At 47.5% G+C, this 24188-nt stretch overlaps 1 protein-coding gene across 5 annotated transcripts in view; it reads left to right on the top strand.

Annotated features, from left to right (window-relative positions):
- The window catches only part of otofa (otoferlin a), a 79773-nt gene that overhangs the window by 40798 nt on the left and 14787 nt on the right, over positions 1-24188 (top strand). For all 5 annotated transcript variants that reach the window (XM_079754074.1, XM_079754071.1, XM_079754073.1 and 2 more), the window contains exons 6-25: positions 850-923; positions 3225-3351; positions 3456-3510; positions 5969-6100; positions 6976-7038; positions 7306-7390; positions 7688-7847; positions 8125-8311; positions 8625-8811; positions 10771-10994; positions 12084-12192; positions 12440-12626; positions 12969-13089; positions 13461-13561; positions 18704-18794; positions 19144-19260; positions 19608-19760; positions 22467-22659; positions 23269-23393; positions 23617-23751. In XM_079754074.1, coding sequence (XP_079610200.1) covers positions 850-923; positions 3225-3351; positions 3456-3510; positions 5969-6100; positions 6976-7038; positions 7306-7390; positions 7688-7847; positions 8125-8311; positions 8625-8811; positions 10771-10994; positions 12084-12192; positions 12440-12626; positions 12969-13089; positions 13461-13561; positions 18704-18794; positions 19144-19260; positions 19608-19760; positions 22467-22659; positions 23269-23393; positions 23617-23751 — 2626 coding nt within the window. The remainder of the gene's footprint in view (positions 1-849; positions 924-3224; positions 3352-3455; positions 3511-5968; positions 6101-6975; positions 7039-7305; positions 7391-7687; positions 7848-8124; positions 8312-8624; positions 8812-10770; positions 10995-12083; positions 12193-12439; positions 12627-12968; positions 13090-13460; positions 13562-18703; positions 18795-19143; positions 19261-19607; positions 19761-22466; positions 22660-23268; positions 23394-23616; positions 23752-24188) is intronic.

Genomic DNA, 24188 nt, shown 5'->3' with positions numbered 1-24188 from the left:
TGAAAATATTCTTTGACTTTTCCTCTTTTCTATATTGAACAAATACCAAGTTTGTATATGTCATTGATTTTAAACAATCCTCATACCTTATTGACAGGAGTTTTAATGCATTATTTTTCTGTTTCCTTTAAATGCCAACAACATTCCTTCCTATGAAGAACAAAGTATTATTCCATCCTATTTTCCACGATCTATGGAAAGATTTCTCTACAATAATGGAAGATCAAAATCCAAGCAGAAATTGAACTCTGGTATTCATTTTTCATGAGAAACCTAATGAAAAGACTCATTAATTGTCTCCCACGTTTCCTTATCTGCTGCAAATTGGACTGTCAAGCCAATTTTTAATAATTAAGGCCCCTTATTTGTCGGGCCTCACATGATATCACTATCCCTTTGTGGTTGTGTTGATATGCGATCCAGATAATATCAGTGTGGGGACATCAGATACTCTTGTTCTCCTGATTGAGGGGCTGGAACATTCTGTGTTATGTGTGTGTGTCTGTGTGTGCATGTGTCTGTTTGTGTGTGTGTATCTGGTGTTGGGGGGGGGGGGGGGGGGGTTAATTGGTTCAGAGGGAAATAACTTGTTTGAGCGGTGGAAGGACTGACAGCCTAGTTGGGTTACTACAAGGCAAATTAACATGGCAAATGGGTACTAAAACGGATGCCTGTGTATTTCATTAGCTCTACTGCCCATTTTCTCAGTATGTGTGTTGTTAACAGGGCATTTGTCATGATGAGTGATCATTGTATCGGACTTGAAATCAATGCAATAAATTGAGTCCATTTCCCTTCATGATAGCGGCCCTCTGCTCATCCTTTCCTTCTCCCTTTCCTCTCCCCCAGAGCTGGGAAAGGTGTGTTCTCAGCCATGAAGCTCGGCAAGATGAAGAGCTCTAAAGACGACCACAGGAAAGGAGGTACTTTAGATTATCAGCCCAATGTTTCAGGGGATTGTATTTCTTGGGGGCCATCCTGGATAAAAACATGTTTCAATGGATGGAACATTTGATAATTGTTTTTGCCATTCAGTCTGGAGAAGCAGCTTATTTTGTTGTTGTTGTTTGTAATCAACCAAGCTTAAATATTAACATCACTCAACAAATGTCAAGTAACTAACTGGAACTAAACTAAAGGATAGCAGAAAGAATTACATTGACCGAATCCGATCAAATTGGTACTGGCCTTCTGGCCATCAAAACTATGTTGATGATATGATAGAGGTGTCCTATGGCAGTGTCCGAGGCTAAGTAATGCGTGACCTAGGTCAGTGGTTCGCAAACTATGGTACACGTACCACGAAGTGAGATGGATAGCAGCTCAAGGTCTGGGGTACATATTTTTTCCCGGACCACGACAATATTACAGTACCTCTCATTGATGTAAATACATACTCCGCCTCCGCGGGATTTGTTTGTTATGAGAGGCGACCGGTCCATACCAACAGGGTACCCAAAGCCGGTTATATGTAGATCCTCGTTAGGATCCGCGTCTCCCAGCCACGTCTCGGTAAAAGCCAGCAGGCATGTTTCTCTAAATTCATGCTTACATCTGGCATGAGCCTCCAGTTCATCCATCTTGTTGCGAATGGATTGAACGTTTGAGAGAAGAATAGTTGGGAGCGCTGGGAGCTGGCGTCTGTCGCTTAGTCCATATTTCCTCAGTCTGCGTTGAACGCCTCCCCTCCTTCCTCTCTTCCTCCGGTGCTTTTTGGAAAGTATTCCACTTGCTGCAGCCTGCAAGCTACTTATTCGCAGCGATCGGGGAATGAGTGCAGAACATTGTCACTTACTGCCAGTGGTCAAAGGGAAAGAAGTAGCTCCCGGCTGTAGGTGATGGCCTCGCCGCCGCCAACATGCTGTCCACAGGCAAATCGGCTAAAAAGAGTCCAGAGTGCGGCAAATGTCCCCAAGTTGAATCCCCTCATGATTAAAAACTCTTCCACATAAGCTCAAAGGCGAAAGTTTAAAAAAATAAAGTTATGGTTAAAAGGTGCACGCAGACAGACACTCAAGCATCAAACACACAAGCTGCTCCCGCACAGGTAACGTGAGCGCCCTCGGAACCCGATTATTATGAAAAGAACACTTTTTTTGGGATTTGGGGTGTTGTTTTGGGTCTCGGGTGCTCCCACACGCATACAAACTTTAAAAATTCTGTACATGATTTTTTGAGTGAGATACTACAGTTACCAAACGAGCGAGTCTGTTTTGGCGCCCCCTGCTACGTAGGAAGGGGGCACAGTTGAATATTACCTCCCACTTCCCCACTCCTCTCCAATCAGAGCATAGCTAAGATTTTGTGGACCAGCGGACGGGCATCACCGGTGGGGGGAACTCGGCGGCAGCTCAGCTCCGGGAGTACAATCCTTTCTCTGCCGGACTGCCGCCGAAGCCTTGGCGGCAATCCGGTGAGGAGACATGGAGGAGAAAGGGATTGTACGCTTGGCGCTGAGCTGCCAGGCTGTTGCCGAGCTACCCCCGCCAGACTTTTCTACGAGTCTTCACTTGTTGTGGAAGTGCCAGAGACGTCAGACGCAGTCTTTATGATTCATAAATTCATCCGAGGTGCACATAGCTTTTGGCCGTGATATTAGATATAATATTATATAAATACCCATATATAATATTATTATTATTATATTATATAATATAGATATAAAGGTCCAGGAGTCCACAAACGGCAACAATCCCTTCTCCTCCATGCTGTGGTTCAGTCTGACAGCTCATTGGTCAATGGACAGCAGCTCATTAGCATTAAAGCTACAGACACCAGAAACAGCGCATTCTGAAGGGACTGAAACAGAGGGGAATAGCGGTAGGCGAGATTCTTTTCCCTAAAAGCTATATCCATCAAACAGCTTCAAAAACAAGTTTTCTGGAACTCAAATACTTTGTTTACTTGTTGTGAAAACGCCATAATATGTCTCCTATAAGAATAAATGTGCCTCCTGCATGAGATGTGCGTAGCTGAATAGGGCCGCAGGCCTACACTACTGTATGTTGTTATATTTTATAACATCTGTCATAATGGTGGTACTTGGGGAGAGAAATATTTTTTCTGTGGTATGAAAAGTTTGAGAACCAATGACCTAGATGATATGATGTGATGAAGGTGTCCTATTGGGGTGTCTGAGGCTCATGGGGTGTGATCTAGATGATATGATATGACGGAGGTGTCCTATGGGAGTGTCTAAGGGTCAGTCATGGGTTGTGATCTAGATGAGCCGGCCGTCCTGGACATGGAGGATCTGGATAGGAGGGCCATCCGTCTGGCCGGCACCCTGGACCCCGACACCATCTCCCTGGCCTCGGTCACCGCCGTCACCACCAACGTGTCCAATAAGAGGTCCGTACGCACTGCACGCACACTGACGCGCATGACACGCTAAAATTGGGGGAGGGACTGTGATTTCCATTGGTTGAATGCTTTGTTGTGTTTCATTCCCATAGGTCAAAGCCAGACATCAAGATGGAACCAAGCGCTGGTCGACCAGTGGATTATCAGGTGTGTGTGTGTGTGTGTGTGTGTGTGTGTGTGTGTGTGTCTGTCTGTGTGTGTCTGTATCTTTGTGTCTGTGTTTGTATGTGTGTGTATGTGTGTGTGGGTGTGTATCTGTGTGTTTGTGTGTATATGTGTGTGTTTGTGTGCGTGTGTGTGTGTGTCTGTGTGTCTATATCTGTGTGTATGTGTGTGTGTCTGTGTGCGCGCATGTGTGTGTGTGTGTGTGTGTGTGTGTGTGTGTGTGTGTGTGTGTTCGGTGTGCATATGCATATCGATTTTTGTTTTGATTTAATTTATTTCTAAATCAAGATGATAAAACAGTTATCCAAAGGATGACATGCAAAAGTAAAATACTTATTTCCAGTATGGTCCTCAAATGTGAACATATTTGTTATTTTTTTGGATTTCCATGCCTCTCTCTCAGCGGGCTCAACCTTTTTTGCTTTGAATAAGTAAACGAATAAGTGATAAGTTAAAATGAATACGTTTAAAAAGGAGAATGCTGAAATCAATAATGGTCGATCCCAATATAAAATAATCGGTTGAAAAGATTATTCAACTGTACATCATGTGTCACGCTGGGGTGCTGGCAGCAGGAATAAAGTGGTAAATAGATAGATAGATAGATCCAAACAGACGGGGACTCTAACCCAAAGTAACAAAAATATTTATTTTTAAAAAACAAGCTAAAAATCTCTGTTCTGTGAACAGAGATAAATAAACACTACAATCATGAAACCACAAGGGACAAGGGAAAGGACAAAACCAACAAACCGACAAGGGAACAAAAGAAGGGAACACATATATAGTGGGAGACGCTGATGAGGGAATGAGGTGCAGGGGGGAAGATTAACACGGACAACAGGGGAGGGGAAGGAACGGATTGGACAAGTCAAAGGACGCCTGGTAGATGGGGAGAACAAACACTTAACAAATAGACAAAAGTCTGATCATGACATCGTGAATATCAATTACAGTAATTGACAATACATTGTTTAGTTTATATAGTTATATACATGAGGTTGCCTCAGACCAAACCTTTTTATTTGCTAAGCTTGTGAGATAAATATAGAGATGGGAGCACCAGAGGAAATATAGAGATGATGGATCTCTTGTGGCTCGGATCTAAACACTGTACGGGGAGAAATAGTGGGCTCATTAGTGGAGCCACAACACACTGCAACAGGGCGTTTGCTTGGCTATCCATGTCAGTGGGTAGCCCGTATAACCATTAAGACTCATGTTCAAAGAAAAATGTCTTCCCTTATTCCTCTTCCCCTCTGTGTTCTTTGTTGGAAAGGATAATTAAGCCATTGGGAAACATTGTTGCTACCCAAACCTGTTGGACCGAAACTAGTATGTCTTCTTTTCTGTTTAAAAGATATCGCAAACGTTCACAAAATGCATTCATCTTGACCCAGGGAATTCTTTAAGACGCGCCTGGGCTGCAAATCTGTCAGAAATAATTATTGCCCCAGTGCTAGTTTGTAATAATAGTTCTTGAATGTGAGAGAAGCGTAAATGTTTTCTTTCTTCTTCAACGAGGGGATCAATCTCATGTGTGCCTGAGGAACGCCTGCTTGTTGGTTCAGTCTCCTGGGATACAATCTGTCTGCTTTCCTCCACTGCCTTACCTCCCAACGTCTTAGGGGCTAACCCCAATCCCAAGGAGGAATGAAAAGATGAAATTGAATGGCAATGAACAATGTCACATTAAAACATGCACATTTTTTATTTCCTTGTAATAATTACACATACACAACAGACAGTAACAAACTAGAATCTACCTCCTAAATTGAGACAGGGGGCATAACTGTCAACACACTGTCTCTTGATAGATTTAGGTTAGGCTCATTTCTGCAAGATAATTTAACTCTGCTCACTAATTGGGCGTCACTCGTGAGAGGTCAAGATAGAAAACAACCGCCTGTCGTTCACCCAGCATGCAGACAGAGTATACAAAAAAAGCCCAACAACGCATGTGCCTCCTGAGGAAGCTGAAAGGGTTTGATGTCAGAAAGGACATTTTATTAACAGTTTATCAGACACTGATCGAATCTGTCATCTGTCACTTCAACATTACATCTTGGTACAGCTTCCTAACAAGCAGATGCAAGGGAAAACTGGCTAGGATAATTAAGCAGGCAAGCAAGATAACCAGCATCCCACAAAAACAGCTTTCAGACTTCACACTCAAGCACCACACACATACACACGAAAATTGCCTTCAATCAAAGACAAATTTCTAATATGGCAACACGTTGGACAAATAAAGCTTTTGAACTTGAACTTTGCATTTGACCTACAATGTCTTTGTTTCCTCGCTCCGTGCTGCAACTGTAACCAATGTCAGGAAAATGTATTAAATCCCACACCTAGCCTTGCCTAAAGCAAGCCGGCACACTGGTTTCAAACCACTGCTCTACTGGGTCCTAACCATTGTAAACGTCCTCTTGTCCAGATCAGCATCACAGTGATCGAGGCGCGGCAGCTGGTAGGCCTCAACATGGACCCGGTGGTCTGTGTGGAGATCGGGGACGACAAGAAGTACACCTCCATGAAGGAATCCACCAACTGCCCCTATTACAATGAGGTGAGTTGGTTCCTCTGAAACCAGGGAGTTCTTCAGCGATAGTTCTCCTTTTTAGTGGGAGTATGTAAGTATTTAAAAGACCGAAATATGTCTTGCGTAGGGGTGTCGTCCAGCTGGGTGGATGTGTGTGTGTAGGCTGCCTGCTCTTTAAACTCAGTGGGACGCCTTTACACGAAGCTGCTCTCTGAACAGGCCTGATGTACGTCTGCACCACGCTGGGATGGGTAATGGCCACCATCTGGAATCGATTCTCACTGTGTGGACAGGACACTGTGAACAGACGCAGTAAAGCCGCCCTGGATGTTAAGCAAAGAAGACAGAACCTAACCCTCGTCCGCTTTCTGTTCATAACCTTACCCTCTTTCATGTGCTTCAAGCCTCTGAGCTTCTTCCTCAGAAACAATGGCTCTCCAACGGTTTAGCTTTGTGGAACATGTTGGACCCTTAACATAGGCAGCATCAGTTCAAACCATGGCCATCCCTAAGGCTATTTTTCAGAAAATAGAATATAACTGGCCATTAACCAGGTGATACAGATAAAATAGGGTGAGGAAATTGAGAAGCTCTTGTTCATAACATGATTCACAGGAAAGTCATGTCACATCAAAAAAGGCAATTATCTTTCTTCTCCTCCCCCTGATTTCCATTCCACAGCAAGTGTCTCTGCTCTTAAGCTTTCTTCTTGCATATATAATCTCATGCATTACATTATCCTTTCCTGCAAGGCCCCATTAAAAAAGTGAGAGAGAGCTGCCGGCGTGGATTAACTGGCTCACAAGAGCAGCTCCTGTTCTTAACGGAGTTCTAAGTAACAGATAAGAACCCAATCAATGGTCGGGTGAGGTTTAAAGATTCTTTTTTCTCTTCTTTCGCAGTACTTTGTCTTTGACTTCCACGTCCCGCCGGACGTCATGTTCGACAAGATCATCAAACTCTCGGTGAGTAAGCGTTTTCCCAGAGCGCCAAAAAAAGTGCAGCTACGTAACCTGCCCTTGTATAACTGCTCTGAAAATTAGTTTGAATATCTTCATAACCCTTCAGTGCTCCCTCATCACTGGTGCTAAGTACCTTAGCATCAGTCGGTTCTAACATCATAGTACCGCAGACTTTCAGTAGTTCGTATTATTTAAGCAGTTTCCATGACAACAAGAGAGCCAAGGATTTATATCATGCACATAACGCCGCTCTTTGCTTTTTATGACAAGGTTATCCACTCAAAGAACCTTCTGCGGAGCGGAACGCTGGTGGGAACCTTCAAGCTGGATGTTGGCACCGTTTACTCACAGCCTGGTGAATGAATTACCTGTAGCGCGCAGATCAAGTGTGTTACACAATGCTATACACAAACCACGGTGCAGAAGTAAAACTCATGTTGGTAATGGCCTACCACTCAGCCTCTTTATGGGATATAATAAACACTTTGATTACGTTTCAATGTTTTGGATTTTGTGTATCCCAAGACATGAACCGAAATCTAAATGGAGTAAAGAAATGTCCCCTTGACCGAATTTACTCTCTAGCCAATATAATGAACCATGACTCCTTGGCCTGAAGCTTACCCTGATCATACCTCACCTCCTGCCCCAGAGCACCAGTTCTACCACAAGTGGGCCATGATGTCGGACCCGGACGACATCACAGCCGGGTGCAAAGGATACATTAAGTGTGACATCGCCGTGGTTGGGAAGGGGGACACCATAAAGACCCCACACAAGGCCAATGAGACCGATGAAGACGACATAGAGGGGTACATTAATATGCATGGCATTACAGTTACAGCCTAGCCACCAGGCCCCTGGAATGTTATTCAAAGAGGTTGAAATTGGTTTTACAGAAATAAGTGAGAATAGTAAGGGATATTCTTTAAATACAGGCATGTAACCATATTCTAGTAGTATCCCCAAATGAAATTATTAACCCTAAAAAAGCATGATATGGGATCTTTACACCCGCTGGGTTAACCCAGGTGAGCTGATGTTGGGCTTTAGCTACATCCCCCCCTCTATATGTGGACATGTTCCCAGGAACCTGCTGCTACCAGAGGGGGTCCCAGTGGAGAGACAGTGGGCCAGGTTCTACGTGAAGATCTACCGAGCTGAGGGCCTCCCAAAGATGAACACCAACATCATGGCCAACGTCAAGAAGGCCTTCATCGGGGAGAGCAGAGACCTGGTGGACCCCTATGTCCAAGTGCAGTTTGCTGGCCAGAAGGTGTGGGCCGTCACAGTCCATCCTCTTTTTATATTTGAATTGTGTTTGTGCTTTATTTGTAAAAACAAATGTGAGGTGTAGTGTGAAATAAAGAGGTGTACATTCTAGACAGGCTACAATTGTAGTGCTAGGATTGATGTCATGCATTTTCTTATTTCTTGAATAAGATGGAAAACACGATGTGCAAATAGACACGGTTTATTCTAGTTCAATGTTCACCAAGTAATGAACAGAAGTAGTATTCTCAGAGCAAACAGACCAAATACACAATTCCACCAGAAAGAGTCCAGCCATGCTGTTTTCCTCTTTACAGGGAAAGACCACAGTCCAGAAGAGCAGCTACGAGCCCATCTGGAATGAGCAGATCATCTTCACCGAGATGTTCCCGCCACTTTGCAAACGCATGAAGGTCCAGATACGAGACTCGGATAAGGTCAACGACGTTGCCATAGGGACCCACTTCATTGACCTTCGCAAGATCTGTAACGAGGGTGACAAAGGTAGCAAATAGAAATACATGAACAACCAATGAAAAGGGTACAGTTTATGGGCATAGATTCGCTTTCAGGATCATTTACTAGCTAATCTTAATTAGCCTAGTGAATTATATTGTAATCAGCGGCGCTGAATTGTCAATTACATTTTTCATTAATAAGTACTTGGGCAGGGATGAGTCCATCAACACGATCATTTGCATTGTTAAGGCTAATAACCCAAAGGACGCAAATCAATACCGACATCATTGCTTCCGCAAAAGACCCAAGACTCGTTCAGAGATCACCTAGACTCTGCATAGCCACCCCCCCTACTAACTGTATGTTGTACGTCCTGGCACTTAATATACGCCCTTATTGTATGTCGTACTTAGTTGTAGTACTTATTTGTGTAGCATCTTATCCTAGCTTTCTTTGTTGTATATGGGGAATGGGTTAACCTAGCGATTGTAAGTCCTTTGCACTTGGTTCTATGACCATCCTTACTGTACTGATAGCGATATATTGTTGTTTCACCTTCTTCTGACAAATGTACTTAATATAAGGTGCTTTGGATTAAAGCATTTGCTGAATGCCCTAAATGTAAACGTAAATGTAAATGCACTCAAACAAAGTGCGGTAATGATGCTATATGTGTGCACACTTATTAGGCAAGTGAGTATTTTGGCCATATCATAATTTTTATGCATATTTTCCAACATCAAGCTATATAAACTTGAGTGCTTATTGGATTTAAGCATACCAGGTGATGTGTATTTGCGTAATGAGTGAGGGTGTGGCCTAAGGAGATCGACAAAACATACAAGTTGAAATGTCAAGACTGGGCCAAAAAATATCTGAAGTCAGATTTTTCAAAGGTTTTATGGACTGATGAGATGAGAGTGACTCTTGATGGACCAGATTGATGGTCCCGTGGCTGGATCAGTAACGGACAGAGCTCCACTTCGACTCAGACGCCAGCAAGGTGGAGGTGGGGAACTGGTATGGGCTGGTATTATTAAAGATGAGCTAGTTGGATCTTTTCGGGTTGAAGATGGCCTCAAAATCAACTCCCAAACCTACTGACAGTTTTTAGAAGACACTTTCTTCAAGCAGTGGTACAGGAAAAAGTCTGCATCTTTCAAGAAGACCATGATTTTTATGCAGGACGATGCTCCATCCCATGTATCGAAGTACTCCACTGCATGGCTAACCTGTAAAGGCCTTAAGGTTGAACAAATAATTTGTCCCACCTAAAAATTATACCGGATCTGTCAGGTATCCGATATGCGTCCCCCCCAATGTTAAACTCATTCCTACGCCCCTGCATGGCCCCCTTCCACACCTAACCTAAACCCTATTGAGAACCTGTGGGCCCTGCTTAAACGGGAGATTTACAGTGAAAGAAAACAGTACACCTCTCTGAACAGTGTCTGGGAGGCTGTGGTTGCTGCTGGACAAAAAGTTGATCGTCAACAGATCAAGAAACTGACAGACTCCATGAATGGAAGGCTTGTGACAGTAATTGAAAAGAAGGGTGGCTATATTGGTCACAGATTTTTTTTTTTGACGTGTCAGAAATGTTTATTTGTAAATTTTGAGTTGTTTTATTATTCTCACTTTAACAGATGAAAATAAACAAGTGAGATGGGAAAATGTTAGCTTTTTCATTTAGTTGCATAGTAATTCTGCACACTAATAGTTGCCTAATAATTGTGCACACATATAAATATTCTCTTAAGAAAGACAAATCCTCACTTTTACTTTCTTAAACATTCAGGTTTAGGTTCATTAACATTTTGTATTGCCCGAGAACACTGTAGTTGTTCAATAATAAAATTAATCCTCACAAATACAACTTGCCTAATAATTGTGCACACAGTGTATATCGGATATGTATACAAATGGTTTATCATTAACCAAAAACCTGATGTTGCTTCTGAATAATGCTCTAATTCTCCATGTTGCCTCCTGGGTCGCCTGTAGGCTTCCTGCCGACCATGGGCCCGGCCTGGGTCAACATGTACGGCTCCACCCGGCAGTACACCCTGATGGACGAGCACCAGGACCTCAACGAGGGCCTGGGGGAGGGAGTGTCCTTCAGAGCCCGCCTCCTGGTGTCGGTTGCCGTGGAGATCCTGGATACCACCTCCACGGAGATCGTCAGCTCCACGGAGGTACAGGTGGAGTCTGTCTCCAACATCTCGGAGGTGAGTGGGCAGCCCTGCATTGTCATGTGTTATATGATTTAACTCTTTAAGGGGCAGTGAACCAAAGGGACGGTGAGGTGTGTGTGGATGTATGTTTTCCGTCTGGTGGATGTCGATGGCCGTGTCCGAGAGAGTAAAATGCCACGGGGTGTGGCAGATTTTATAAACAACATTGCGTAATATAATGCTCATACACAACAATGGTACTAGCTAAAACAAAAGCATCACAAAGTTGCCATGGATCATGACCATGGGGATAACACATCCCCATCTCCTTCCCAGAACTCCCAGTCCAAATAGATTTTCGTTTTTACTGTTTACCGTTCCGATTCCAACTGAAACAATTCCACACTTACACACTTAAGGGCGAATTATGTATCAGACCTCCCTTGGTCAAACATCTCCACTCACAATCTCTTCGATGTTCGCGATCATAAGGCAAAGTGGCAGAACGGAAAACGCAGAAGCATCAGGACTACTGGGGATCCATGAAAGGTCCTCCGGCTCTTGTCTCCCTTGACCCCTGTTATTGAGCGAGTCAGCCCTGCATTAACACTCCCTGCCACCCTTTACGTTGATGTGCTGTAATGGCTCCGTGGTAAAGTCACATGATCCATAGTGCTACTGCTGGCCAAGAGCTCAAAACACGACATTTCTATGTCATCAGCCTTACCAAACTGCCACGGTCCGGCACTTTACCGATTCCCAGCCCTGTTTCTGTGTAAATTATGCCTTGAGGGGGAGAGGAGGAAGCCATAAAGAGTAAATTCACACTACACTTACCACGGTTAATGAGCGCCGAAACGCAGGCGGAGGAAGCAGTTAGGTGGAGGCCGGGCTCAGTTTATTATCTTTGACATGTTGCTGCAGAATAAACATAAAATAAAATACGATTCTTGCGTTTAAGAATCGACAAAACATCTCTTATTCCTCAATTGAATCACGTAATGAAATGCTGAGTCAGACTTGTGACACAGTGACAGTATTTGATTGAATAATGTCAAAAACAAAATCCACCCATCCATCCAGTGTATGTTGTAGAACCTGATTCAGCACTTATTTTAATTGCCCCTGTATTCTCCTGTTCAGAGCGCCACTGGGAAAATAGAAGAATTCTTCCTGTTTGGCTCATTCCTGGAGGCCACCATGATTGATCGAAAAATTGGCGACAAATCCATCAGCTTTGAGGTCACAATAGGTAAGTCAGGGCCCTGCTCATTTATTGATCTAGAGATAAAATATATTACATGTCGTGTACAATTTCAAAGTACAGCTCTATCTAATATCATTGGACTTTTTCTAATATCGTTGGGTACAACAATACAATGTTAATTAAAATCTGTAATATTTTAACAAAATTCCAACCTATTCTGTGATACCGGAATTTTCCCCCTGGGAACGATAAAGTAGATCTCATCTGATTTTAACACAACCTACTCCCGCAGGTAACTACGGCAACCAGATAGACGGGGTGAGCAAGCCGTCGTCGGCCAAGAAGAGGAAGAAAGACGGGGAGAGTGAGGAAGAGGAGTCGGACCTGATCCAGAACTCCAGCGAGGACGAGGCTGAGGAGGAGGGGGAGCTGCTGTCCGTCTCCTCCACCCCCCCCCTGAAGCCCTTCATCACAGACAGGTGGGAAGGGGGGGAACCAGGGGTCAAAGTTTGCATGGGAGCAATTTAGATGTTATTGCTTAGGGCACTTTCTGGTAGGAATTTCCCCATTAAAAACAGGGTCTCTATGACATTTATATGTGAAAGAAAGTTGTTTTAACAACATTTATAAAATAAGTATGAAGTCTGAAAAAAGCAAGCAATTATAATTTTTTACATTTTTCAAAGGAAGTACACAAGGGGTGCTCAGCTTTAGTATCTATTAAATAATGTCCATCGTGTGCATAGCTTTGGGGCTATTCTTCCCAATACTCTGCTTTCACTGTGTGCTTTCTTAATCGATCTGATGGTTATAAACGGCAGGAACTACTTCCACCTGCCCTACTTTGAGAAGAAGCCCTGCATCTACATCAAGAGCTGGTGGCAGGACCAGCGGCGGCGGCTGTACAACTCAAACATCATGGACAAGATGGCCGACAAGCTGGTCAGTCTGAGCCTCTTCCCCTTCCAGAGGGTTCTGGGTAAAGAATAAAACCTTTTTTTTGTCCTTTCTTCACATGATACACTCATGGCCTCTTAAATTGTAAATGATCTGCAATTCTACAGCGCTTTTCTAGCCACTGGCCACTCAAAGCGCTTCACAATCATTGCCAAACATCCTGCCATTCATGCACACATTCACAAACTGATGGCGGTGACAACATGCAAGGTAATATTGCAATATTTAAATGTATTCTATTCTCTTTCTTCTATCAACCTTAGCAGATCGATTGTAATGACACTGATTTCCCCCAGGATCAATGAAGCCTCTGAATGTAAACGTTTGAGAGCTGAAGCCGATGTTGTGTCCACCAGGAGGAGGGTCTGAACGACGTCCAGGAGATCATCAAGACGGAGACGGCCTTCCCCGAGCGCAGACTCAGAGGAGTGCTGGAGGAACTGGGCGCAGGCTGCAAGTACGTTCTTCTATAATCTTCTTTAGGCTTCTTTAATGGTAAATGGACTGCATTTATACAGAGCTTTTCTAACCAATGGGCACTCAAAGCGCTTTACAATACTGCCTCACATTCACCCATTCATTCACACATTCACACACCGACGGCGGTGTCAACCAAGCAAGGCGACAGCCAGCTCATCGGTAACAGTCAGGGTGAGGTGCCTTGCTCAGTGACACCTCGACACTCACTAGGAGGAATTGAGGATTGAACCAGCAACCTTCCGGTTACCAGCCAAACCGGTCTACATCCTGAGCCACATGCCGCACCTGTGTGCCACCCACTTTACCATTCAATATCACATCTTAGTAAATGCTACTCGTGAACCTCCTAAGATGGCGCAATTTGATTAGTGCGCTACCTTGGGATATTGGGCAATATCCCATGATTCAGAGCTCAGGGATATTGTTTTCATCGCAAAATGTCCCTCTTTGCAAGTGTTTCAGAGGATAAAAAATTACAAGAAATTCTACAAAATGCTATCCCTAAAAACACAAAAAGAGCAACACTATATGGTCTTCGCGTTTTTCAAGGTAAAATTAGCTTATTATTTATAAAACAAAAAGTAAAACTGTAGCTCGATGTTATTGAGTCTGACGTAATGGGGAGCACGCATGACGGTCGTCTCGTCACGCTAACAAAAACAAATAAAACGATAATTAAAACAAATAGATCCTAGTAAAAAGTTGTATCTTGTTTATTTTTGGAGTATTCACGTGTAGTATATACTAAAACAATTATTCACCTCAGACTCCGTGAATAGTGGGAAACAGTGGGGCTTTTCCCCACTATTCACTTCGCCTTTGGCAAATAATTGTTAAATATACATTCTTTATTTATTATTGCACCGCAGTTGAATACTTGAATACTACTATATATTGTGGTGCCCGCTCCTCGATGTCTCGGGGGTCAGAATATATATCACACAGCACAGTCAGGGTTAAGCTACACACGGCATTTATTACACGGATCCTTCACCATGGGGAACACATGCACTCTACATAGGGTCTCCGTGAGCCTCTATTCAGTTGGGGTCGCCAGTCCTTCCCCCATGCCACTCGTGTCCCTTCTCCCGTCCTGGTGCTCATTTTCAAATGGCTCCTGGGCTTTTTCCTCCCTCCGGCCAGGTGTCCCCTATCTCGCTGATTGGGGGGAGAGAAGTGATGCTCTCTGTCGCCGGTTAGTGGGTGGCGGCGGTATACGCCGTCCACCACTGATCCTCGGACCCGCCCGGGTCGAGGTTTAAGGGGCGGGATGCCACACTCCTCCACCGCTTGCTCAGGCCTCTGGTAGACGGGGAACCCGCCCAGGCAGGTATCCTGACGTGACAGGGCGTCGGCGTTGGCATGCTCACTGCCCGGTCGGTGGTCCACCTTAAAGCCGAAGTCCTGGAGGGCCAAGAACCATCGCGTCACCTGGGCGTTGGTATCTTTGGCACCGGCCATCCACTTCAGGGGGCGTGGTCGGTGACCAGGGTAAACTCCCTCCCTAGGAGATAGTACCTGAGTTTATCCAGGCTCCACTTGATGGCCAGGGCTTCCTTCTCTACCGTTGAGTAGTTCCGCTCGTTCGGTAATAGTTTTCGGCTGATGTACGTGATGGAGTGTTCCTCTCCGGCCCGGACCTGGGACAGGACTCCCCCCAGCCCCACCTCCGAAGCGTCCGTGTGCACTATCAGGGGGAAAGCAAAGTCGGGGGTTATGAACACTGGCTCCGAGCACAGGGCCTCGTGGAGCGTCCCAAAGGCCTGGTTGGCTGCCTCGGACCAGGTGATCTGGTCCGGCAGGGCCTTCCGGGTCAGGTCGTTCAGTGGGTTGGCCAGCGTGGCAAACCCGGGTATAAACCGCTGGTAATACCCGACTAGTCCTAAGAACGACTTCACCTGCTTTTTGGTGCGGGGATGGGGCCAGTCCCGGATGGTGGCCACCTTGCGCTCTTGTGGCCGAACGGTTCCCCGCCCTACCTGGTACCCCAGGTACGCCGTCTCCTCCAGCCCGAGACGACATTTTGCCGTGTTGGCAGTCAGGCCCGCCTTCCGCAACTCCCCCAGCACCGCCCTCAGCTGGCGGACGTCGACATCCCAGCTGTGGCTGTAGATGATGATGTCATCTATGTAGGCCGCTGCGTAGGCCTGGTGGGGCCTCAGGAGCTGGTCAATCATGCGCTGGAAGGTGGCCGGAGCGCCATGTACTCCGAAGGGGAGGACGGTGTACTGGTACAAACCCCCTGGAGTTGAGAACGCCATCTTCTCCCGGGCAGCCCGGGTCAACGGTACCTGTCAATACCCCTTGGTCAGGTTCAATGTCCAAAACGGGCAGGACCAAGGCTTTCGATTAGCTCGTCCACCCGGGGCATGGGGTAGGCGTCGAACTCGGACGCCTCGTTCAGCCTCCGGAAGTCATTACAGAAGCGATAGGTCCCATCTGGCTTTGGTACGAGGACTACCGGGCTGGACCAGGCACTGTGCGACTCCTCAATGACCCCAAACTGTAGCATCCGGCATACCTCGGCCTGTATGGCCTCCCTCCGGGCCTCCGGGATCCTATAGGGGTGGACTCTAAACTTCACTCCCGGTGCCGTCCGGATATCATGTTGGGCGATCGTGGTCCTCCCTGGAAGCTCGGAAAACACGTCCCGGTGCTGCATGACGATCTCGTCGAGGTCTTGCTTCTGGAGCGGGCTGAGGTCCTCCCCCACCGGGACCTCCGGGATCTCGCGTCGGGCCGCCAGCGCCAGGGGAGCAAGGTCAGGGGGTCCCCCCCCCCTCTCCACTGCTTCAAAATGTTAATGTGGTATATTTGGGTAGGCTTTCGCCTCCCTGGTTGTCTAACCCGGTAATTTACCTCCCGCACACGTTCAACCACCTCATAGGGTCCGTGCCACTTGGCAAGGAACTTACATTCCGCCGTGGGGACCAGGACCAGAACCAGGTCCCCAGGCTGGAAGGTTCGCAGCTGGGCTCCCCGGTTGTAGACCCTCACCTGAGCCTGCTGGGCTTGCCGGAGGTGTTCCCGGACGATGGGCCACACCTGGGCCATGCGGTCCCTCACCTGTTTCACATGGTCCAGGGTGGTGCGGTGGGGGGACGGCTGGCTCTCCCATGCCTCCTTGGCTATGTCCAGGATGCCGCGGGGCCTTTGTCCATACAGCAGCTCGAAGGGTGAGAATCCGGTGGACGCCTGGGGCACCTCCCGTTCGGCAAACAGTACATGTGGTAACAGCTGGTCCCAGTTCTTACCGTCCAGGTCCATGGCCTTTTTGAGCATCTGCTTTAAGGTTTTGTTGAACCGCTCCACTAGGCCATCCGTCTGGGGATGGTAGACTGAGGTCCGGAGCTGCTTTACCTGCATGAGTCAAAGTAATTCTTTCATTACGCAGGACATGAAGCAGGAGCCCTATTCAGTTAACACCTCTTTTGCTGTCGCTACCCGGCTAAACAGTAGCATTAGTTCCCGGGCGACCGCCTTCGTGGTGGCTGCGCGCAGGGGTAGGGCCCCGGCTGGCGTAGTCCACCAGTACCAGGATGTATCGTGTCCCCGGCTGGTCTTGGGAAGGGTTCCCACAATGTCCAGTGCTATTCGGTCAAAGGGAGTTTCTATGATCGGCATGGGGATAAGGGGGTTCCTGACTGTGGCCCGAGGCGCTACCCTCTGGCACTCGGGACACCCCTGACAGTGACGCTCGACATCCCTCTTTACCCCCGGCCAATAGAATCTCGCGAGGACCCGTTCCCGGGTCACGGCTCTTGGGGTACAATCCCCGCAAGAGCCGTGAACACCCCGTGTGGTGTCCGGACGACCACGTGGCAGGTCTCGTAGGTTCAGGTGTCCCCGTGCACGCAGGCCACCTCCATGGGTTTCCCTTCCCTTCCCGGCATCGACGCGTCCCGGTCTCCCGGGCAATAGTGGGCTATGTTGCCGGGCTGGCCGCACTTGTAGCACTGCCTCCCCTCGCGACTCTCCTGGATCACGATCGGTGGGTCGGGGGAGGGTGCCGAGGCCCCGGTTGTGGGTCCCCGTCGGTCTCGGCGGATCTCGGCGGGTCCCGGTACTGGCGCTCAGGTGCTGGGCCACCTGCCAGTTCTACAGCTGTCTGACCAGGTCATCCACTGTGTCAGGATAGTGGTGGGCCAGTACCCGTTGGGCGCCCGGCGGGAGCTGTCGTATGGTATTGTCTTTTATCACCCTGTCGATAGGGATGGGTCCTTCCCCGGTCGCTAGCCACCTCTTCACCAACCGACCGTGCTGTGCGATCTGCGTCCGCACCGCACCCCGGACGTCGAATCGCCAGTTGTGGAAGCATTGAGCGCGGGCCGCGAGGTTGTGACCGTAGTAGGCCAGGATCGCCGTAGTACGGCTTTGCGGAGCACGGCAATGCTCTTCGTGGTCTCCCGCTGTTGTTGCTGGCCGGCCGTAGCCGGGGTCCCATCCAGGTTCTGCATGCCGGACTGGTGGGTAGTCTACCTTGGTGTTGTAGTTCGGTTCCTCAGGTTGCCTGCATTCTCCACCATATGTGGTGCTCGCTCCTCGATGTCTCGGGGGTCAGAGTATATATCACACAGCACAGTCGGGGTTAAGCCACACATGGCATTTATTACACGGATCCTTCACCATGGGGAACACATGCACGCTACATAGGGTCTCCGTGAGCCTCTATTCAGTTGGGGTCGCCAGTCCTTCCCCTGTGCCACTCGTGTCCCTTCTCCCGTCCTGTCCCCCTTTTAAAATGGCTCCTGGGCTTTTTCCTCCCTCCGGCCAGGTGTCCCCTATCTCTGATTGGGGGGAGAGAAGTGATGCTCTCTGTCGCCGGTTAGTGGGTGGCGGCGGTATACGCCATCCACCACTGATCCTCGGACCCGCCCGGGCCGAGGTTTAAGGGGCGGGATGCCACAATATGTATAACTATAATATATAATGTAACCATCTGCCGGATGTGGTATGTTTTTATCCAAGCTGATGATTAAGTCTAACAAAGTAGTTTGGTGTTCATTTGTAGTTCTTGTCTGTTTTCTTCGCCCAGAAATGTAGTGAGCTCTGTGGTGTCTATCTCCCGGCTCATATGAGCCAAGAGATATTAAATGTGATTTTCTCATTGTTCTTCCAGTCGTTTCATGGCGCTGGCTAACAAGGATATGAACCAAGCTGGCAGAACTAGGCTGGACAGAGAGCGGCTCAAATCCTGCATGAGAGAGATGGTAGGCTGGCTTCTGAGCTAATAGAGGGAAACCAAGGAAATGGGTCTGTCAGGTTGAGGGAGAGTTAATTTGTGTGTGGGAGAGAGATAGATCGTTAATCATGCATTTATGTTTTTATCATTTACATTAACTATACTTATTTACAATATAGACATTATAATAATGCAAATACAAAATAAATATCTCATAACTATGTACAAGCAAATTCAAATTTATAATCAATAACATTTACAAAGAGAAATTGGTTATATTTTTTGATGTTCATTTTCTTAATATGTGTAAAATCCAGCCCAATGAACTGTTCATCCTATGCATAACATGGCCAGTGACACACTGACGCCCCCTGCAGGACAGTATGGGCCAGCAGGCCAAGCAGCTGCGCACGCAGGTGAAGAGGAACACCATCAAAGAGAAGCTCAAGCTGGTTCAGAACTTCCTGCAGAGGCTTCGCTTCCTGGCTGACGAGGTACACCGGCTTTCAGTGTTGCCTGCCTCCTCAGTGTTTATGTTTAGCCCTCTCGCTGGCGCTAACATTGGTCAGACTTGTTCGGAAGTGTATGTAGCACATTCCTCCAATTTGCAGTGTTGGCAAACACTGACTTTGAACAAAAGGCTATAAATATGGTTCTATCTGTACTTATTAGTTGCTTTGGATAAAAGCATCTGCCTGATAACTATTAAGATAAACAACCATCCTGTTTTATACATAAATAAAACTGTGGTACACATCTCCACAGTGCCCATAATATGCTCATCAGACCATCCAGCAAGTTACTGACCCCCCGATCAATCTCCTGATGTTTTCCCCCTCAGCCTCAGCACAGCATCCCAGACATCTTCATCTGGATGATGAGCAACAACAAGCGCGTGGCGTACGCCCGCGTCCCCTCCAAGGACATCCTCTACTCCATCGTGGACGAGGAGACCGGGAAGGACTGCGGCAAAGTCAAAGCGGCCTTCCTCAGGGTATGGTTCCCCCTCCTCCCCTCCACCTCTCTGCTCGTACAGGCCTCAGTGGGCGATGGTGGGGTGGGGGGGGGGTACACAGGGGCCGGTGTAACAGGCTGGGGCCACCAGATAGAGAGGTTCACACTGGTGATAAACCAGCGAGTCTCTGGGAGAACGGAAGCCAGCAGAGAGTATTCTGTGGCACGTTATGGGATGTGTAACATTTCTTAATTCATCGTGAGCAGTTCTAACTGGAGAGAAAGTGAAATCCGCGAGCTGCTGATCATGTGAGAGAATGTGATGCAGTCGCATTAAACGAAGACGTTGAAAGATGGTGTGATCAACGAGAGAAACTGAGAGAGGAACTGTTTTCATTTACACCAAAGATTCTAGACTAGAGAGTGCGCGCCAATCAATGAAACCTTATGCAGAATCAGATAAAGCCTGCTCTCTTTGCTGGGCAAAGCATGTTTCAGAAATCCGCACATTAAGATAAACGTAGTTGTCAAACCAGCTATTTTTGATTTTTGTAATATGGAATTATTTCAGGGGGGAAAATGCCGTGAAAAAATGTACGCAGTGCATTCAGGATTAGAACTGATATAGCATATGTCGGCCTAGTCCTAATCAATTGTATTTTAATATCTTTAGCATTCATATTGTTGCAGTCTATTCTTTTTGTAGGCTACTCTGCTGTTGGCCTTTATGGGGAGATATTTTAACCCTTTTTAACCCTATTTTCCTACAACATTCCTGCATCTCCCCCTCCTACAGACCCCATTTCAGCACCGTGTCAGTGAACAGTTACAAACCTACGAACGTCGTTAGAGCAGTGCACGCGCGTTCATGTTAAGAGGTGTAGAATGTTGGGGTATTTTAGTGTCTCTCTGTGTTCACATTTCTAGTCTACAAACAGGCCAGGGCCTCTCACACTGATACAAGGTGTTATTTCCAACATTCCGCCATTTGTTATGTCTCAACAAGAATGAATCAACCTGGTTGTTTGGGACATAACCAGGGCCACATACCTTGTCAAGGGTGCGAGTGCTTCTCTTCTCACGTTCACATTTCTTTGTTATAAACACTTTTCTTTGTTATAAATACAACCCTTTGGTTCGGGAAGAAGAGGGATCAACAGCCAATGAACATGTCTCGAAACTGCTCCTCAACCGCGTACAATATAGATTATTCAACCTAAGTCAGCACAGACTGACAATGGTGACAGGGCAGTTCAAAGGTTTATTGATTGCACCGATGATCAGGATCGGGCAGGCAGAGTACACGGGGACAGGCAAGTGTTCGGGGACCGGCAGGCAACCAGGTAGACTGGGGGTACCGTAACCGGCGGGTAGTCGGACAGGTGGGGACTCGATCACTGGCGGGTGATCAGGCAGGCAAGGGCTCGTCAGCGGGCGGGTAGCCGGGCAGGCGAGGGGTCGATATCAGGAGGGCAGACAGGCAGGCGAGGAGCCGGAAACAGGGGAGCAGACAGGCCGGCAGGGACTCGACAACAGGCGGGTGGTCAGACAGGCGAGGGTTCGTAACAGGCAGGATCAGCGTTGGAGAAACTGTTCTGGAGTTGCGGGAAAGCTCCGTGAGTAACGAGACGATCTGGCAGAGACTGAGTAGAGAGAGAGGATTGATATAGAGGGAGCACAGGTGAAGGTGGTTGAGCTAATGAGGTGAGATCAGCATAGCAGGCAGATGAATGGGAAAATCAGGAGCGGACCATGACAGTACCCCCCCTCGGCAAGGGACGGCTCCCGACGTCCTAGGCCGAGCTGGGAGGGTGGAGGGGGGCCCGGAGGAGGGTTAGGATTCCTCCGAAGCAACGGAGACCGCGTCCTCCGTAGATGAGGAGGACATGACATCGGTGTCCCTTCTCATCGGAGGGTCAGAAGGTCCATCCGCCGATGGAGCCGTAGCGGGCGGGCGTGAGGACGAGGCAGGCTGGTCAGGGTGTGACCAGTGGAAGTCCGAGATGAGACGGGCGTCTATGATGAAGTGAGCTGAGATCCAGGAGCGCTCCTCCGGACCGTACCCCTCCGTACCCCCGTCGGCGGGCGGGTAGTTGGGCAGGCGAGGGGTCGATATCAGGAGGGCAGACAGGCAGGCGAGGAGCCGGAAACAGGGGAGCAGACAGGCCGGCAGGGACTCAACAACAGGCGGGTGGTCAGACAGGTGAGGGTTTGGTAACAGGCAGGAACATGGATCCATCGTTATCGGGATCCAGGGCCCTGGGCTATACTGCACCCTCATCACTGGGCTGAGGTGTGCTGGGTTCGAAGCGTACCCGCCGGTGGAAAATGGGCATTATTCACACAAACAAACAATTGGACACCATTGTTATAGTACTACTTTTAAATATATTTGATGTTCCTTTAAAGACAGGCCAGTGAAGAGAGACAGGGAAGTAGGATGTAGAAGAGATTTAATGTAGCTTAGGACCACAGGTGGGAGTAGAACCTGGGTCACTAGGAGGCAATTTCCTACATGGTTGGCACACCAGTGTTTTTGTCACAAAGCATCAATATAAATATTTGTTTATAGAAATAAGTCTTTGAACAATGTTCCATGTCGAGGTAGACTTTAACATCAGTCACATGATTGTGTCAAAAACACCATGAACATGTGCGATGTAATGTTGTCATGTATATGGACAGATTATCTTTAAAGACCCATCCGCCGTCCTTCGTCTGATCTCTTCCTCTGTGTCCCTCACAGCTCCCCGGGAAGAAAGGGTTCGGGCCGGCGGGCTGGACGGTGCAGGCCAAACTGGAGCTCTACCTGTGGCTGGGCCTCAACAAGCAGAGGAAGGACTTCCTGTGCGGCCTGCCCAACGGCTTTGAGGAGACCAAAGCCGCCAGGACGGGGCCAGGGCTCCAGTCCGTGCCCCCCATCAGCCTCGTCTACAACAGTGAGCGCAGGGAGGGAGGGAGCCATCTGGCTGGGTCCACCTGATTACAATTCATCCCACGACCACAAAAATTCAATTTAACGGAGATGCGCTCAACTTTGCTGGAAACGCATTAACTTTTTGCCCTTTCATTTAATTTATAAATGTAATTGGATCTCACTGCCGACGTTTTCCAATCAAAATTGATTGTGAGTTCATCCACCCTGTTTTTGTAGCTTCTCTGAAGTTAATGAGATATCTGTAAACTTCTGCTGTCAACAGACAAATTGTTGACTTCAGAAGAGTTGTTGAAATTTAACAACTTCGGTAAGACAGGCAAACACCAGTTTACAAATTCTTGTATCTATAAATCTATAAATCCAATAGTAGACCTTGATTCAATATGTGTTGATGTGCATGTGTGTGTGTGTTATTATGCCTGTCTGTGTTTGTGTGTGTGTGTGTGTGTGTGTGTTATCGTGTGTGTGTGTGTGTGTTATCATGCCTGTGTGTGTGTGTGTGTGTGTTATCATGCCTGTGTGTGTGTGTGTGTGTGTGTGTGTGTGTGTGTGTGTGTGTGTGTGTGTTATCGTGCCTTTGTGTGTGTGTGTGTGTGTGTGTGTGCCACAGTGAAGCAGGTGTTCCAGCTGAGAGCTCACATGTACCAGGCCCGGAGTCTGTTTGCTGCCGACAGCAGCGGCCTCTCGGACCCCTTTGCCAGGGTCTTCTTCTCGTCACACAGCCAGGTCACGGAGGTAGGAGCTCTACCTACTGGGGGGGGAGGGGAGACGGATTGCCTGGCAACTGAACTTGAGGGTTGCTAGTTTGATAGCCCCCCCCGAGGAAGAGTCTGGAAGTGTGCCTGAACCAGGCCTGTAAGCAGTAGCGGCGCCTAAGGATTATGATTGCAGGAGCTACGGGGGGCTACATTGATTATCTAGCCGCTGCTGCCTCTAAGGAATGGCCCACTGTGTGCAGGTGCTGAGTGAGACGCTGTGTCCCACCTGGGACCAGCTGCTGGTGTTTGACGACGTGGAGCTGTTCGGGGAGGCCAGCGAGCTGAGGGATGACCCCCCCATCATCGTGGTGGAGATCTACGACCAGGACACTGTGGTAGGAGCCTGGTCTGAGGGAGGCATGGAGGAGGAATGGGTTGTAGATATTATATATATATATATATATATACTGTATTTATTTATAAATAGATGGGTGGATAGATACATCTTTGAATACATAGATGGATATGATAGATGCATAGATTATCATGAAATGGTATGAATGATGAATGAATGAACCATCTGAGGCTGTGAGAGTTTGGGAGGAACATAGGTAGATGATATGTGGGTCAGTGTCCGACATGCAATGATATGCGTAAAAATGAATAGTTGAAGTCTAAATCAACAGGTGAAATGCTATGAGTTTGACCTTGCTCTAAGCCAAATGTCTCTGCTTATCCATTCTTCTCTCTGCACTGTCTTGTCTGCCCCTTGATTCACCCGACAACCCTTGCCTCTGTCCATGTTAACCCTGGTCCCTGCTGTGTTGGCTGA

This window comes from Pollachius pollachius (assembly GCF_949987615.1).
Source record: "Pollachius pollachius genome assembly, chromosome: 16".
Taxonomy (NCBI): Eukaryota; Metazoa; Chordata; class Actinopteri; order Gadiformes; family Gadidae; genus Pollachius; species Pollachius pollachius.
Note: the sequence above shows the minus strand (reverse complement) of the source record. Positions and strands in the feature narration are given on the sequence as shown.